This window comes from Rhodamnia argentea, chromosome 3 (genome assembly GCF_020921035.1).
Source record: "Rhodamnia argentea isolate NSW1041297 chromosome 3, ASM2092103v1, whole genome shotgun sequence".
Taxonomy (NCBI): domain Eukaryota; kingdom Viridiplantae; phylum Streptophyta; class Magnoliopsida; order Myrtales; family Myrtaceae; genus Rhodamnia; species Rhodamnia argentea.
The window spans coordinates 29,014,248-29,032,477 of record NC_063152.1 but is presented as its reverse complement, the minus strand read 5'-3'; the positions used below and the strand labels follow the sequence as shown (position 1 = coordinate 29,032,477).

At 40.9% G+C, this 18,230-nt stretch overlaps 1 protein-coding gene and 1 pseudogene across 1 annotated transcript; both read left to right on the top strand.

Moving 5' to 3' along the window:
• The first annotated feature begins 860 nt into the window (after positions 1-860).
• On the top strand, positions 861-9,913 carry LOC115743175 (glycerol-3-phosphate acyltransferase ATS12, chloroplastic). The gene is made up of 13 exons (XM_030677851.2): positions 861-1,289; positions 2,764-2,861; positions 4,873-4,959; positions 5,125-5,222; positions 5,737-5,794; positions 6,250-6,351; positions 6,455-6,516; positions 6,601-6,711; positions 6,944-7,022; positions 7,266-7,385; positions 7,461-7,574; positions 8,272-8,431; positions 9,458-9,913. The coding sequence occupies exons 1-12, from the start codon at positions 935-937 to the stop codon at positions 8,413-8,415; spliced, it is 1,428 nt and encodes a 475-aa protein (XP_030533711.2). The 5' UTR covers positions 861-934; the 3' UTR covers positions 8,416-8,431; positions 9,458-9,913.
• Positions 9,914-13,872: 3,959 nt separating this feature from the next.
• Positions 13,873-17,616, top strand: LOC115743178 (annotated as a pseudogene).
• The last annotated feature ends 614 nt before the right edge of the window (positions 17,617-18,230 follow it).

Genomic DNA, 18,230 nt, shown 5'->3' with positions numbered 1-18,230 from the left:
ATCCGTATATTGTGATTTTTGCCTTTAGCAAATTTGCTGCTCACGTTGAACAAGACAAGGCAAAGCATTTGAGCCTTCTCCATGAGAGTATGTTGCCAGCTACAGATTGTATTTTGTTATATGCTTTTAAGTTTTTGTCTTGTTCTGCGATTATTGGGGATTTGCTAGACTCGAAAGCATTTTATGTAACTCTCGAATATTCCGATATATGAATGGTATTTTTCTTTCAACAAAAAAGAAAAACCTCTTATTTCTCTAGTGTTTAGTGAAATACACAAGCCTTCTCTAGTCTAAAGTGTAAAGCATGAAGTACTTTTATCTCGAATGCAATCAATAAGATGATAACAATATAGGTTGAATTTAATAACAATAAGGGGAAAATAAATCTGATTATTGGAAACTCGAATTATATTTTAACGGAAAACACGCAAACTAAAATTAATTACTATACCATAAGGTTTCGTTTGTCTCACAAAAAGTAAATGACTTGAAAAGCATTTTATTAAAAAAATAATTACTTATATCGCTTGAAATAATTGATAAATAAAAATCACAATAATTTATATTTCAATATTTTCATGGGTGATGGAATCATTTTGCGTTCATTCATCTTTACGTACAATATAAGCGATTATATTTTTTAAATAATTAATTTTTCACGAACCAAACAAGTTAATCGTGTTTTGATTTTCTGCGGTAAACACTTCATCTTTGCTTTCTCTGGCCAATCCGGAATGAACACGTGTCCTACAACGAGATTTTTCCCACCAGTCGTCAAAACGGGGCGGGCGATAAAAAAAGCAAGCACGTGCGGTCCCCGCCAACCAGTGACCTCTCTCTCTCTCTCTCTCTCTCTATCCAGCTATCTCGCGATAATAAAGCACCACCTCACACTGTTCCCTTCACTCTCCATTTTTAATCACCATCTCAGACTATGTTGAGCTCCCACCTGAACCTCTCATCCTCCTCCTCCTCCTCCTCCGCAATTGCCTTGCTACCTCGCGCATTCTCCCTCTCCACCTCCCCCAACGCCCCCGCCGCCAAGCTCTCCCTCCCCTTCCCAATCTCCCGCGCAGTCGCCTCGCCTTGGATCTCCGTCCGATACTCCCCCCCGCGGTCCACCTTCCTCCGCGTACGTGTCATGGCCGAGCTCGTTCAGGACAAGGAATCGACCGAAAGCGTCGCCGCCGCCGCCGCCGCGGCCTCCGGCTCCGGCAACGAGAATGAGAAGCTGAACGCGGAGGCGAAGCAGCACTCCCGGATTTTCGTCGACGTCCGCTCTGAAGAAGGTCGGTTTTGTGCCTTTTACCTTTTGCTCGGGAGGGCCTTTTCGTTTTGCTTTCTGGCTTGCTACGTCGGATGAAATGAAATCGAGGACAGATAGTAGATTGCGATGTCGAGACGAATTTGCGAGCGTTTAAGATCTAGTCGTCTTATTTTTGCGAGGCAAAGACACTGCCAAATGATTTTTAGTGATTGCAAGGAATTGGAAGAGTGTCAAGCCAGAGGCGTAGGATTGAATGCTCAACGATACTGACTCGAGTGGAACTTTTAGCCTATCCAGTGCTGTCTGGCCGGATTTCATGAAATGAAAACTCATATTTGACCTGTTGTTAGGTGACTGACTGTTGTCTGCAAACCATGGTGATGTTTTTGCTTTCAGAAATGTATTTAGTTGCCTATAATCTGCACACGAGGACGCAAAATGTATCCAGGATCACTTGTTATTCACTTTTGTTCCGGCTTACCTAATTTGATGGACATGAGATATAAGATCAGAACGTTTCTGTCTTTCTGTAGTAGATAAATTACTGCACGTGCTCTAACGAGAAAGCACTCGCTCATTGGGGTTTAAGCTGTTCAAGTGAAGCAATCACTCATTGTTTGCTTTATTGACAGTGTATTGAATAGTGTCCTTTCCAGCTGGCACTTAGTAGAGTTCTTCACTGTCCCTGTAATCACGTTGTGGAGTGAAATTTGCTTCCTGCATGTGCGGTTTTCTAGCGGAAATTCTCATCCAGAATTTTAAGTTTTGTCTAGTTACTAGTGCCATGTATGCCCGCAACGAGGTCTGCCTACGCAAAGTTCTATATCATTTTTTGTTCATCTGTAATTGGTGTTTTGGTTATCGGGTTAGAATGCAACCTTGTGGCCTCTTCCAAAATCATCATGCCAAGCTTGTTGTGTTTTTTCATTTTGCTTTGTTGAGTCTGCCAAAGACCAGTTACCTTCTGGATCAGAGAGAGATTAGTAGGAAGCAGTAATCTGGTTTGTTTTTCTTTATCTCTATTAGTGGTGCCCCTTGATTTATGGATTCAAATGCCGATTCTTATATGTGAGGAAGGGAATGAGATGATTGATGCCTCTGTGAAAAATTCTTGTGAAGTCATCGTGCTATATTTTGTTTCTAGTTTAAAAAAAGGTTAAATCTCTAATTAGCAAGATAATTCTGTCGATGAATGTTTTTGGCCCTCTCACCCTGATTTATCTACAAGGATGGGAAACAAATGAAATGCACATTTGGAATGTGAGCCCAAGAGCAAAAAAGTTCATATTATCAGGTCTCAGTTATTAGCCTTGCCTTGTATGGCTTTTCCATTTTTGATTTCCCTATGTGAAAATTCGAGGCATCACTACTCTCAAGACCTCATCGCATGATTTGGTTGATCAACCATGCGCTGTTCTTTTGTGCTTAGTTTCATTTAATAGAGAGATTGACTTTGGGACTAACTTTACTTGCTGTCTTGCAACATGTATGAGCAGAGCTGCTTTCTGTAATTGCAAAAGAAAAGGACGAGGGAAGGCTGCCTCCAAATGTTGCTGCGGGGATGGAGGAATTGTTCCACAATTACAAGAATGCAGTAAATAATATAACTTGACTCATTATTTAGTATGATCCTTTATGCATGTTCCCCAAAGATGCATTTATGTTACTCCTTATCATTGTTCGACTAGTGTCAAGTTTGACCTTATCCTGGAGTATTGACCATGTTTTTTCTGTATATTCTGCAATATTAAAATAAGAAAAAAAACTTTTGGATAGACATCGGAGAAGTATGAAGATAGTCAAATCAACCCAAGAGTTTGAAAGATGAGGCGGGTCTAAAAGCTGCCATTCCATTATATATATTAATTGATCGTAATAAATTCAGAGTTCCAATTCAGAGTGCGCAAATTGCATGGATAAATGCTTAATAATGTGAACCTTAATCTAATGCGAAATCTTTGCATCCTCAAATGATCTGATGGAAGGTTTCAGGGTTGTAGTGTTTGCACCTCTGTTTCAAGAGTGATCACTTGGTGCAAAATATTATACAGTTGGCTTGTTGGTAAACCAACCCATGTGGCTCCACATTCAGGACAGTTTTGGCCAATAGTCATTTCATTTGATGCTGTGTTAGCATGTTTCCAAAATTAATGCTTATGAAGCTATATGAGCAGTTTTGGCCTTAGTCATATTCAAAGCTTGATTTTCAGGTAGAGAAAGGTAGTCCAATTTTATTGCTAGTCATTCCTTGGTGCAAAATAGATTTCTTCAGGTGTTATGTAAGTTGATCGATGGTCCTGAACCTAATAGTTTATAAGTATATTTCCTTCTGGTGTGAAGAAATTCTGGACTTTGATTTATTCCCTGAGATAGCAGAATTTGAATTTGGAGAAAGGACGATAGTAGAAACTAGAAATGACCCCTTGGTCGACTGAAATTGCAATTGAGTCAATTTTGGAGCTACATCCCAGGCCAGCAACTTGCGATCTGATCTTACAGTGGATTCTCACTCAGCTGTCTACCATGGGGATGCGATGCCTTTTATTTCTATTTATAGTTCTGTTCGTTTCATCATCTTCATTAGCCAATTTATACCAAAAGAAAATGTTATTTTGTTTGGCTCTTTATTAGAGGTCGCAAGAAAAGAATATGAAAACAAAAAGAAGAAGATCGACTTGAAGTGCTTTGACTTAAGAAATTGAAAATAAAGGACACTTCAGTCTTTGTTTTGTGAAGCCTAAATAGTGATCTTCACGAGCGTGATGAGGTAATTTAGTTGTTAGTTCCCTATTCGTGAAATGCTTGTCAAAATTTATCCATCAAGAATTAATATCGTGCTGTAAACATAAAGGAAATGTAACATTACAGCTATTTCTGTGTAATGCTGATTCAGTTGTGAAACTATCTCATGCATTCACCGAAAATGGAATGTTCATAAGTACGTCAATGGTCAGTTACGCATTTGATGATGCAATGTTTGTTGATATCTGAATAGGCATCATTACCCGTTACCTTTTACATGTATTGCTGATGGAAACTATGCAACTTGTCATAACCGTGGAATGCATTGACTAAACTAAAGAAGATACCACCATATACTTGCCTCTTACCGCAGGCTTGGTCCACAAAAATGATACAATGATGGTCTTTTCAAAATATATCTGCGATTTAAGCATAAATTAAAGAATGACTTGCTACTACTGCCTAATTCAAATTTTCCTAAATATTTTCAGTCCGACATTCACAATATAACGTGATCAATAAATGGATGAAAGGAATGGCTTTTACTACTAGTACCATCAAATTACACATGCACCCTGGTAGGACAATGTGTTGGTGCATCTTTTAGAGCTAGTATATTTGGTGGTTACAATTTAGTATGGAACTTTAGAATTTCTCAGTAAGCCATTTATCCTTTTGCTTTAGTATATTTCCTAACGGTTACGGTATAACGACAAATCTGCAAGATCCTTTGCAAACAGTTTTTCCTCGAGGAGTTTCTGTCCGTTGGTTATTTTTCTGCTTTCCATTTTGCGTAAAATTCTGTTTCTTCCTGTGTTGTCCACAATCTTATCTGCTTTTCTTCCATGTTGTCAATGCTGCAGGTCTTCCAAAGCGGAATTCCCCATCCTGATGAGATTGTTTTGTCAAATATGAGTGTCGCTCTTGATCGGATTTTCTTGGATGTTGAGGTAATTTTTTAGCATGTAAATCTGGGTCGAATTGCAGCGTATCTTATTTTGTTTATGCATTTCTCTACAAGAAAGAGTAGAGATCGTTTGTGTGCACTTAAACCTTGCTAAAAACGAAGCTTGGATGTGTAAATCTTTGATCCGACGAAAGCAGTAATCTTGCAGGATCCTTTTATCTTCCCTCCATACCACAAAGCAGCAAGGGAGCCTTTTGACTACTACATGTTTGGTCAAAATTACATCCGTCCTCTGATTGATTTCAGGTTCATTGATAAATTTGTGCTCACTTCCTTCCCAAAGCTTCGCTGAAGAATAAGACGCTTAAATTAATGTTTTATAGATTGGCTTGGCTTATCTTCACATGTCAAAGATCCGTGATGTTCTAGCAATGAACTTACACCAATACTTTTAATTAACCTGCATTTCTAGGAAACTCGCCACTTTGTCATGTCTTTACCCCCCTTTCAGCTTTAATCGCTTAAGGCAAAATTGACATCCAATTCCAGGACAATGCAAAAACGCTTTCCCTTCTGTCCTTTTTTTGCAAAATCAAGCTTCTGTTGTTAACCCAGTATATGAATTACAAGCCCCTAAATTGTCTTCAAAGGGTTTTACGGACTTATCCCTAAACAGGGAAAGCTCCTGAACTCACTTTTTTCATTAGGCCTTTGACGAATTAGCTACATTCCTCTAGATACATCTTAGCATTTCTGAGTTGCTTTTACTCTTTCACATAGCTCTCAGTTTGCTGTTCGCTTCTGATTTTCTTTTCTGCAGAAACTCATATGTTGGAAACATTCCTATTTTTGATGAAATCCGAGAGAAACTTCAGGAGGTGAGTAGTTCTTTTGTTTCCCTTCTCCTTTAGATGGACCAATGACGACTCTGTGTCTTACTGAAACTTGTTCCATTCAGATTGCCTCTTAAACTGAAATCGTTTTTTATGTCTAAAGAATAACTGAATCTCATAACATATCCCTCTTGTTCTTTTTTTGTGCAATATAGTTCGAGTGATTCAAGTATTAGCAAGTAAATTGGACTCTTATACTTTAACTTCTTGGCCTTTCCTATTACTTTCCGCTGAATAAAATTACCATTCAGTAGATATCATTCTGCTTTTGCTCGTTATGTAGAATTATGATCCGAAACTGTTAATAAACTTTTCTGGTTTGTGTATGCATGCACATCAAATTTGACCTTTAGCAGCTTCACAAAGTAAATATAGGCGACGGATCACTATAGAAGAGGATCCAACTGTTAAACATTGCTAGTTTATATCTTAAATTGCAGGGTCACAACGTTGTTCTGATATCCAACCACCAAACTGAAGCAGATCCAGCCGTTATCGCTCTGCTTCTTGAAGGAACACATTCGCTTATTGCGGAGAATATGGTACAGATTGTATCCTTTATTAGACTTGATCGTTTCCTCATTCGTGAGTATAGGCCACAAGTGGGCCACTTGCTTGACCATATCTTTTTATCTTCTAGTGTAGACTTATGTAGCTGGAGATAGAGTTGTAACAGATCCGCTCTGCAAGCCCTTCAGCTTGGGAAGGTGCGTGAAGCCTCTATTATAAGGTTTAGCATGCTGATGAGTGATTAGGTCATGCTCTTAACTTGAATCTTCTATATTCTCTAGGAACCTTATTTGTGTATATTCGAAAAAGCATATGTTTGATGTTCCGGAGCTTGTTGAGATGAAAAGAAGATCAAATACACGAAGCTTGAAGGAAATGGCTTTGCTTTTAAGGTACTATGTTCACAGCTTTTCGTGGGAATGCAATGTCATATATGTAAACCATTGAACAGTGATGTATTTTCAGCTCCCAAAAAATTGCACTGATGGTAGAGATCTTCTTTAATATGAACAGTTGGTCACCTTTTGCCTCCTCTATTTGTCATTTGATTGATTCTTCATGTCCATAAGTAGGCCAATGCTCTTACGACAAGTGAGATAATATACTAGTGGCTGAGCATTGCAGGGGTGGATCGCATTTACTGTGGATTGCACCAAGTGGTGGCAGAGATCGTCCAAATCCTCTTACAGGAGAATGGTATCCAGTAGGTCTTTACTCTGCTTTCTGGATTTGTGCAACAGTGTTCCTTTTCTGCTGCTGCTCTTTCTTGATTATGTCAAATACGATTCACTGAACTTCTATATGATACCATAGTTGTAATCACTTCAGTTTACTTCTTTCTGCCACTTGAAGATAGAAAAGTTTGGCCTGCTCACTATAATCCGTTCATTTCTCTGGTCGTTGTCATCTGCCATTTTCAGTATGTCTGATGTGAAAGAGTGTGCAGGCACCCTTTGATTCTGCTGTGGTAGACAATATGAGGAGGCTTGTAGAACATTCTGGCGTGCCGGGACATCTCTATCCATTAGCATTGTTGTGCTATGATATCATGCCACCTCCACGCCAGGTTTTGGAATCTACTTGATGTGCATATCTCTTCTTGTAACAACTTTATTCTGTCTCATAAGGCGCAACTTTACAGGTGGAGAAAGAAATTGGTGAAAGAAGAGTGATTACCTTCCATGGTGTTGGGTTATCAGTCGGACCGGAGATTAAACTCAATGAAGTTACTTCCACCTGTAACGACTCTGAGGAGGTTACTCCTATTTACCTTGATATGCCTCATCTTTTCTAATATGTAGTGTGCTATTCTTTTATGCTTTTCTGTAGCAAGTATTATTGGTGCTTATGTTAAATCGTGAACAGGTTCTTATCCAGATTTCTTTTTGCAACTGACTAGCGTGTGTGTATTTTGTCTCTTTGGAAAGTATCTACCTTTTCCAGATTTCTTCTGAATTAGAATAATTTCGTTGCTAAAAGATAATGTCTTTGTTCTTGTGAGCTTGGTTTGATTTGCAATTTTGGATGGCAATAAGTAGCAGCATTGCTTTAATGATGTCAGAAAAGTTGCATAGAGAAGCCAGTGCAGTAGTATTTATATGGATCTTTCCAGGTCTTCAATTTTTAGATTCTTTTCTTGCTCAAAGTGAAAATCAATAATCTTTTGCCCCCCCTCGGAATAGTCGTGCTCCACCGCTGGTTTGAGCCATAGCTCGCCAGCCGCGCGGACACCTCGGTTATAAAATAATAATAATAATAATAATCTTTTTCCTGGAAAGAGTAAGCTGGTGTGAGCCTTTACATGCCACTATGGCATTGTTGGAAAATCAATTTTTTTTTTTTTTGTTTGGTTGGTAATGAATGAGAATGCCAATGCTCTTCCTTTCCTTTCCTTTAATGCTCTTTGCATCTTCCAAGCATGGTCCCTGGACATGTCTTTGTTCCCTTTGCAGGCTAAGGAGGCATATGCACGGGCTCTTTATGAGTCTATTACTGCACAATATAATATTCTCAAATCTGCTATACATGACAAAAAAGGACTGGAAGCATCAACTGCAGAGGTTTCCTTCTCGCAACCATGGAATGACGAGAATTAATAGCACCTTTCCCAAGGTATTTTTGACTTCGATAAATATGAGTAGAAATGGCGCCTCTTGAGATATTTCTGGGATCAGAATCTGTTCTTGGTTGTGTTATGTCAAAACTTTTGTTGAGAATGACTTACAAGCCAGTTTTAGAGATCTAAATCAGTAGCGAAGCATGATGATCAGAAGGTGATTATGAGCATATCAATCCTTTAAACAGAAAATGTATCAGCTTTCTAAAACTGAAGGGTTCAGATTGTTTGGTTGGATGTAAACATTTTCCATTTAGCATCATGCACATCAATATACGTCATTAATAAGATCAAAGGTCTTCCTGACAAGCATCAAATTCTGCTTTGATGGAAAAGGCTAATAGAAGTTCAATGTTATATCAATTCGTCAACAATGTCAATTAGAAGAAACCAGCGGAAGTGCTTTTCTCATTCTGTACCTCTTCTTTTTCCTGCTATGCCGATAATTTTCTTCCTTGTCCAGATAAAAGTGTCACGATGGAAAATTAATTATCTATCCTGGGATATTTTAAGCACCATCTACTTTGACAGGACAGGCATCCTTTTTTTTTTTGTTTGGGCATCCAAATTTCTTGTCTTGTATATAGTCTATTTAAATAATGTTGTGTCAACGAAGTGGTGGTATTTGCTGTGCTGTCATTTGGTTCTTCTTTTTCATGTTCCTTTGTAAAAGGAACTTTTTCCACTGCCCAAAAAAGATGTCGCAACATATATTAGATGTTCAATATTCGGTGTGGATCCACTTGGGCTTTTGCATTGATGAAATTCTGGTCCAAGACAGCATCCCTTGTGCTGTCGAGGAGGATGAAGCCAGGTTTATGCTTCTTCTTCTTGGTATCCATCTGCTGAAACTTGATGTTCCTTCTACGAGCCTGATCTGGTACATGTCTATGTAGGGGCATGAAAACTTCATTCGAAACTGCACTTCTAAGTTTCTTACTCAGAAAAAATCATGTGATTTGCACGTTAAACATACGTTATATGCTCTGTAAAAATGTCGGTCCATTGGTGTTATTTTGCAGGTGAAAATTTGAACACGTATTCACAATTCAGTTAAGTAGATATCTTCTGATCCATTTCAATTACATACTGGAAAACGGGGCTTTATTTTTGCGGACCTTCTGATGAACTCTCGGAAGTACTCGAACCAGCATCTTTTTCTCTTTCCGTCCATAGCTTCTGGGAGCTGACTGGTCAGAAGTCCAGGGCTGTTTGAGGAATTCAACTTGCACATCGTGTGCTGTACAGCAATAGGTGGAGCGTAGTCACTGATCGGCAGTCTTACAGTCCTACATGTATATGTTGTACTACATAACAGCCATTGGTTAGCCGCTCTAGTTTTCTTTAGTAGCTTTTTGCCTAATTTTCTTCATCTTAGTCTCCTATTTGGACTTGGCGTATTACATAATCTAGTGCCGGAAGTTTTGCCTTGGCAGGTCGGTGGGTGAAAGCCCTTCGGTCCCGTTAGCCTTTTTAAATCACTCCCTGTTCTTAATTTTCATTTATCAACTTTACAGCTTGCTGTATTGATTCGTATTGATTCAATCTGCCAAGTGACTTCCATAGAGATTTGAGGCACGTATTAGCCACTTCCGACGCCCTTGTGAACTCAGATTAGCTACAGAATTGCTGCTATTGACGCGTTTATCTATAACTCGAGGGGATCAGCCTCCCTTCATCTCTGGACGGTGAGGAGCAAAGCTGAATCTGGCAGGATATTCTCTGATGCGGGATAACCGAGAGCTAAAATCTCGAGTTTAGGCCTATGTTCTCTCCGATTCGCGCGATGGTCCTGTTTATTGGCGGGGGTATGCAGGAGAAAACCGAGCATCATGTGATAAAACGAACCAATCAGAGAACAGTGATTGCGCATCCATAAGAAAATGGACATTTTACTTGAGGCTGAAAGCTACATGGCCATCGGATCACCTGTTTTCTGGTGCACGGGGGCGGAAATTACCCTGAAATCATTTGTCAGAGCCTCATTACTAGAATCCCATATCAGCTAAGTCCATGCAATACCATGTACAAGTTTCATGATGCAATGTTTAAGATGTAGAGTGCACTTAAGACTCGCGAGTCTATACATCACTGTCATCCTTGTTCGAAAATCGAATAACATGTATGATCATGTAAGTTACCATGCACGACATGCTAGCAACGAAAGATGTATTGGATGCATAACTCGTCTCCTCGATGCGCACGGCCTCTCTTCTCTTTTTTTTTTTTTTTTTGTTTGGGAGGGGGGAGGGTTGGGGTGGGGGTCCGCAAATAGATTTGAAGTGCATCTCACGTGTGGAATACAGAGCGTCAGAGCCTGCCATCCCAAGAGGGTTACTGTGTTTTTGCACTTTACCAAGCGTGTGTCCACTCTAAAACAAATCCGTCCGAGTTTGGTCCTGTCTCTTCTTTTTGGGTTTTGTTTCTCGCGCAAGGGGAAGATCATGTGCACTTTCCCCACCGTGCCTCGCGAAGTGCCGATCTGGAATTTAAAAAAAATGGGTCGGATGTGTCGGACTGTTGACGGACTGTGTGGCCTGTTTTATATTGTAAATTCCATCGCAGGGCGAGAAGTATATCGAGAAAGGAACACTCTTTTAATACATAATTAAATAAAATGGATTAACTGATTTGCATCTCGAGCTGGGGCTGTATCAAGATCCCCTGTGAAGGCATATCGTGGTGTCGCGTACTTTACTTGATTAAACAATGTTGCGTGCACGAGGAATTGGTCGCGTTCTCTCTCTCTCTCTCTCTCATTCAGAATAAAGAGAGGATTATGATTAACATCAAAGGATTATAGGAAGATCCGTTCCATTTCATGCCTCTTGTTCTTGTGCTAGGCAAGTAATTTGGACACGTTTTTACGGTTAATTCACCTAGATCGCCGTCGTCATACACTCCCATAAATCGAAGAAAAAGTCGACATTCTCGCTTCCTCTTGGTTCGCCCCTGTTCTCACGGGTGCTTCTCTCGTATGAGAGAGAAAGTGGCGCGGCTGACCAATTAAAATCAAGATACGAACAGATATGATATTACTAGCATGAGATTCACGGCACTCAAGTAATATTTTGTCAATCGGTTACATTATATCTTGATCATCATGATGTCTTCGTCACGTAAAATTTTCTTGTTAAAAGATGTCACATGCGGTGTAGTTCGTCCACAGTCATCGGTCCGTCCGCTTGCAATTATTACATTTGCCTTTCGTTTACAACGAGATTTCACATGCCAAAGGCTTTTAAGTTCAAAGGGGCGTCAAAAAACCTTCTCAGGCCCGAAAATAAACAGGAGGGAGCTGGCGAATCCCTCGTTACACGTGGCGCGCCGTGAGAGGGCGAGGCAGGGAGGGCCACGAGAGCCGTCCGATGGACAAAATTATTCAGGCGAGGCGTCCCTATCCGGTGGATGGGGGATGGGCCCGTGACTTGAGATCCTGGCAAAAGTCAACAGACCGAATCAAAACCGGATGGACCTGACGGGGCAACACATCAAGAGATCAAGTGACTTGACCCCACTGTCCCTGGGCACGTGAGGCCCACGCACCACCAAACCCCACCACGAAGATCAAAGTACTTTGGTTTCGGCATGTTTGGTTCGACTCCGGGATAAGCTCATTGAATGAAAAGCAATTGTGCATTAAATGCGTTTGGAAAGAACTACACTTTACAAAAAATAAAGGACTTCTCCTTATTTTTTAACTCTCAAAGTATTTGTCGAATAAATTCAGCCATTGACGAGCCAAATAGATTACCGGCTAGCCTCGCCTGAGGTCGCATGACCTCAAGTAGTGCTCGAGTTGTGCTACCCAAGCGACGCCTAAGTTAGCCAAACCTCAGTTGTGGCTGGACTAGTCGGAGCCAAATTAGCTTGCCGGCAACTTGAACCCTTGTCGGTGAGGACGCATTGGGTTGGGACACTTTCGAAATTAAAAAAAAAAAATTATGGTCTCACGGAATTATTGAAAGAAAAAAAATATATTTGTATTTTGAAAATGCTTAAAGCTTAAAACACCTTCGGACCTACCGTGGCCAGAGACCTATGAAAATGCAATTGCATTTTCCTAAAACTCTTCAAAAATTTAGCAAACGCCATTTTGTATTTGCCCAAGGGATTTCGAAGCCCCAAAGGGCTTTCGCGAAGTAGAACCAAACGCACCCTTCATCGAGCGGACTATAAATAAACATTCATAAAGGTTACTGGTTTGGTGTTCGATCGAGGCCTGCATCGATTTGCTTGACCATGGTCGAAAAAGATTATTTGGTAAATCCAAATATTTGAGAGAACCAAAGAGCATTATTGTTTACTATAATAATTATAGGATGCTTATATCTAATGAAGTGCTTGACAACACTCGGATGCGATGAGCCGTTGACCTCAGATATGGAAGGTTTACGAGAAGTGTCTTCTTATACATAGTATTGAGAATTTGAGAGTATACAAAAATTCAAGATTACAACGAAAGTATAGTTTACTCGTTTATGCTTATCTAGCTCGATCAATTGGTGTTCGGCCTTAATACAAAGGCAAAACCTTTTTGTTAGGACTGATAATCACATAAACCTAAAATTGGATCGGTTTTTATGAGTGGTTCGGTCCATTTTTCGATTCTTTCGTGGATCCATCCTTGCCAGATCATTAGGCAAAAGGGGTGGTCTAATGTTAGTTAAAAACTCAAATTGGTAGCTCAAAGCCAAAATCTTAAAAACAAAAAAAGAAGATGGAAAAGAAAAATCGTTCAAATTGGCTGATAAGAAGGGGGATTTTAACTTTCGGTTAAGCGACTCACGAGACATGCGTAAAGAGAAATGCGCCACGAAATTCCTTGCAAATTATGATGACGAGATTTGACTTGTCTTTTCTTAAACAGTTGTTGTTCCCATAGTCCCCATCATCTAATGCTTGCCATTCGCATCCTTTCGCATGATGATGTCTAAATGTTTGGTTGGTTGTTCTTGTAATTATTATGGAGTAGTGGGGTCGGGAAGACGATAAGATCTTCGACAATTTCCCAAAAGATCCCTAAATCTCAATCGAAGTTGGCGATTATCTTCACTAATTAATCAATTAATCAAAAAATAAATAACCCCCCTCTCTCTTCTCCTTGCAAATCGTGCTGATGAACCTGTCACAAAAGTAAAAGAGCGAGTTCAATCAATCTTGAAGAACCCCATGAGTGTGCATATGAAGTTAATCACAAATAAAGATGTAGTACGCACACTTGGCATTTCCCATCATCTTCTTCCTCGAATTTAAGCGGATAAAAACTCGAACTTTTGAAGTTAAGTATCACGATTTGTCGAATCGCCTAGATACATTGAACCGGTGGAGAAGTTTGGCACCTCGATGTCGGCTTTTTGCTGCCCCGTAGTATATTTCATAGGGTTAGGCTGTTGAAATAATGTGTCCGAGCTTGTTGTTACTCTTTTACCGTGCGCAAATTCATTGGATTTATCACGTGTTGTGAGAAGAATGATGCGATAGTTTTCTCCATGTGAAAAAAAGGAAGTTAGTCCCCAGAATTTGCCAGAAAGGAAAATAACCTCTGCAATTCTCTTCTCCATTACTATCCTGCGCTACGCTCTCTGTCCAACTGACACACAATGAAGTCATGCACATCTGTGATCTCGCTTGCGAAGTTAAGGTCACTGTCCCTGACCTGTACTCTCTCTCTCCCCTCAGATTTCAGCTGCCCCACACTCAAAACAGTACACAGTCACTCCCTCTCTGGAGACTAGACTCTCGCCCTTCTTCACTCGTCCACTACAGCTTACCACCTTCCCAGAGATCACTGTTCAACGCTCTGTTTCCCCTCTAGAAGGACCAAGAACCCTATTCTCTCTCTCTCTCTCTCCAGCCTGCCCGAGGCCTCACACATGCAGCCAAGCTCGCGCCTTTTTCAATGACTGCTTCTGGGCTTCCTCAGAGCGTCTTCTTCCTCCTCTGGGTGGCGGTGAACGCGAGTGCGGATGCAAATGGGGTGCATGGTGTCTCAGCTGGCGGCCAAGTTCGCCTTCTTCCCACCGTCGCCGCCGACCTACCGGATCATGAAGCGCGACGACGGCGGACTCACCGCCGTCTCCGCCTCGCCGGCGGCGACCCCCATCGCTAGCGCCGGCGACGACTCGCTGGACGTGCTGCTGGTGGACACCGAGCGTGGGGACAAGATCGTCGCCTTCTATCTGAAGAACCCGTACGCGAGGCTGACGGTGCTGTACTCGCATGGCAATGCGGCTGATCTGGGACAGCTCTATGATCTCTTCGTGCAGCTCAAGGTCAATCTCAGGGTCAACATCATGGGGTTCGTGATTTTTTGCCTTCTTTTTTTGCTGCTTTTAGTTTTGTTGGGAGAATATTACTTTTGCTGTGTGCGTAGTTTCAGGGACTGTTCTGGTGTCTGTGTGTGTTTTTTCTTGTAGTTTCTTGAAGTCTGGTCCTTTTCTTGCAGTTTCAGATCTGTAAGTTATGGGAGTTCCTTCTGCTATTTCCAGTTTTATGTGGGTTCGAGTAAATTTTAGGTTGAAGAAAGTAGTTTTCAAGATGGGCTTTCGAATGGAAAAGGAAGAGAGAGAGAATAGATTACGCTTTTGGAGCAGCTCGCGAGTTCTTTCTTACTAGTCTTTTTCATGTTCTTCCTTTATTTTTTCCCAAGATTTCATCAAGAAAAGGTTCCTTTTTTTAAATTTCAGCGTCTTCATTGACAGCAAAGCTTTTTCTCTTTGTTCTTCGTTCTTCTTCTTCTGCTCTTTTTTTTTTTTTTTTTTGGGTACATGACATGGTTTTCTGTTTTCACTCGGGTCCTGACCTCTGTTGATAGTTATTGGCTCTCTCATAATGTCTCTTTCATGCTCAATAAGTTAATCTGTTCTGGTGAAAGCTAATAGAAGAGGTCTCACAAGGTAGATGCCTAAGAAAAGACTGATAAATGAACTTTTTTTAATTTAGCGCTTTCAGTTCAGCTTGGTCTGTTGAAAGGAATCTTTTTTGTTCATTTATCCGAGTTCTTCTGTTGGAGGGCTTGAATTATTTCTAGAGTTTGGATTCTGGGTAGCGATCAATCGTCTCAAATCTATTTATTTCTTGCAGATATGATTATTCTGGTTATGGAGCGTCTTCTGGTAAGGTATGCAATCGCCTATTTGCAGTTAATATCTGATTGTTTAGTTGTAGCTCTTATCCAAGCGCGGTAGCACAATTATGAGTGCTTTCTTGCTGTTTGTGCTGCTCTCATGTCAGAGGTTATATGGATAAGACAGAGTGCCAAGGGATTTTTTTTTCACTATTCACAAAATAAGTGGTGATTGCAATTCCTTGTTGTGTTTGCCCGCTTCGTTTCCGCCGCTGCAAAAGCTCAATTGTATTGCAGGCGTCAAAGTTGGTTACACTGAGGTTTAGTAGATTGGTCGTGAATAAAAAGCAAAATCAATTGTTATGTACACATCTAATCCTGAGATTGAATGAAGGGAATGCAGATTGGTATCTGCGAGAGGAAATGAGTTAGAGAAAGTTAAAACTCCATGCTCTGTCGCTGCTTTTAACTAGTGCAAGTTTTTAACAAGCATAAGATGACATAATTAGTTCCCCAAAAAGTTGAGCATACCTAGAAAACTTGAGATAAACTACTTAATTAAGCATATCTGTATGTTTGCCATTTTGGTTGGATTTGGTAGATAGATACTTATGTTGTTGCTCATCATGAATTTCAGCCCAGTGAATCCAATACATATGCAGATATAGAGGCGGTTTATAATTGTCTCGAGACCGAATATGGGGTCAGCCAGGAAAATGTGATTCTGTACGGCCAGTCTGTCGGAAGCGGACCAACACTGCACTTAGCAGCAAAGTTGCCGAGGTTAAGAGGGGTTGTCTTGCACAGTGCCATCCTCTCCGGCCTTCGTGTGCTCTGTCATGTGAAGTTCTCTTTCTGCTGTGACATATACAAGGTTAATTGCCTCGACACAGTTCTGCTGTTAGTTGACATAACACATTCTTAAGAGCGTTGTTTTGGCCGTCTTTTATTGGCATTGACTCTGTCGAACTAGCAATTTAACTGTTGATACCCGTGCAGAACATCAACAAAATTCGGAAGGTGAAGTGCCCGGTGTTAGTAATACATGTAAGTTCTTTGCATCTTCAAACAGCAGAAAGCTAGATCCTTTTACATAAGCAGTTACCATGAGTGAATCAAAACCCAATCTGTTCTCATTCTTGTCATTTGACGAAGCTTCAAGCAATTGCTGTGCCTTGAAATAAAAACCTGGGTTGTATTCGATGGTTGTCCCCAGTGAGAGCTAGTCCACCTTCTTCCTGGCACACGAGCCATTGGATTTAAGGTTCCTTTCTCTTACATGGCTACCTTGGTCTTCTGAGCTTATTGAGTGATGGGTATTACTGGGTTAACTTGCTTTATCCCGCGTTTGCTTTTCACTCTGACTACCATAATCTATTATACAAGTGGGAATATTGGCTACATATTTGGGATAAATGCATACCAGGGACTCTGCTCTTGACAACGTTGAAAGCAATAAGAAGGGGACTGCCCTGCTGTTCCAAATCTATTTTTTGCCTTTTTGATTCAGCAGGCTTAGTAATTAACTCAACAGTTCCCTTGCTGTCCTGTGCTTGGCTTGATATGACAGTGGATGATTCAGAAAAATTTCACAAACTGCAAGAGTAATTCAACTTTTTTGAAATTTAAGAGTGTGGATATGCAAAGAAAGTGGTGTTTGTGATTTCATGATCAATAAATTTGCATTGTTGTTGAAAGTGCATTCTGCAATGTGTGCAGGGCACGGAGGACGAAGTCGTGAATTGGTTACATGGGCATGGACTCTGGAAAATGGCGAGGGAACCTTTCGACCCTCTGTGGATCAAAGGAGGCGGGCACTGCAACTTGGAGCTTTATCCCGATTACATCCGCCATTTGTGTAGGTTTGTGCACGAGATGGAGAGCATCACCACAGAAATCCGCCTAAAAAAGATTCAACAGACTCTCCACCTACCGAGGCGGTCTTCTACAGCCGCTACAACCAAGTGTTGCAGAATTAAATGCTGGCGTCCCAAGTGCCCGGAATGCTCACTCCCCACCTGCACAAAATGTTTGTGCCAGCCCAAATGCTGCACCAGCTGCTGGAGACCCAGCTGCTTCAAATGTTTTTGTAGACCTAAATGCATAAGATGTCCGAGGCCGAGCTGTCTGAGACCGAGCTGTGTCGGGTGTTTGAGCTGGGTGTGCTGCTGCTGCGACGGCAAATGCAGCGGCGAGTCAAACGATGGCAGGAAGTAGGCAGGTATAGTGATTCTGTGCTTGTATAGACTTTCAACTGGCTAACAAAATGTCTGATCCTTGAGTAGAGTCACTCTTTAGAAGGGGGCAAAGAACATTTCTATGCTTTATTTGATACTGGCATATCAAGCGAAACGATTCATGAATTCATGCGACATATTATTCTAATTCTTTTCAGCTCGTGGCGACCCATTGGGGATCAAACATTACTAGAAAGGCATTGCGGGGCGAGAAAAATTCTCGGATGAACTTAATTCCCGGTCACCGTACTTAGGAATTCGGTCACCGAACTCGCTCGAATTGCCTGCACTACGACTGTATTAAGTTATAGCCACCGAACATTTTGCACATCTGAGTACGAAATGCACCTAAAGCATCCTCCAAAGCTGGTTCGATGAACAGGTCTAGTTTGTATTTCGAACCGTAAATCTGGAAAGGACTATGAATCAGAAGCGACCCCTAACGAAAACCATGGGGTCCTTCCTAATCTGCAGATTGCAGGCCCACTT

Coding starts and splice junctions, on each gene's coding strand:
- LOC115743175 (XM_030677851.2), top strand. CDS start 935: ATGTTGAGCTCCCACCTGAACCTCTCATCCTCCTCCTCCTCCTCCTCC. Junction 5,223..5,736: donor CGTCCTCTGATTGATTTCAG/GTTCATTGATAA, acceptor TCTTTTCTGCAG/AAACTCATATGTTGGAAACA. Junction 7,386..7,460: donor TCATGCCACCTCCACGCCAG/GTTTTGGAATCT, acceptor GCAACTTTACAG/GTGGAGAAAGAAATTGGTGA.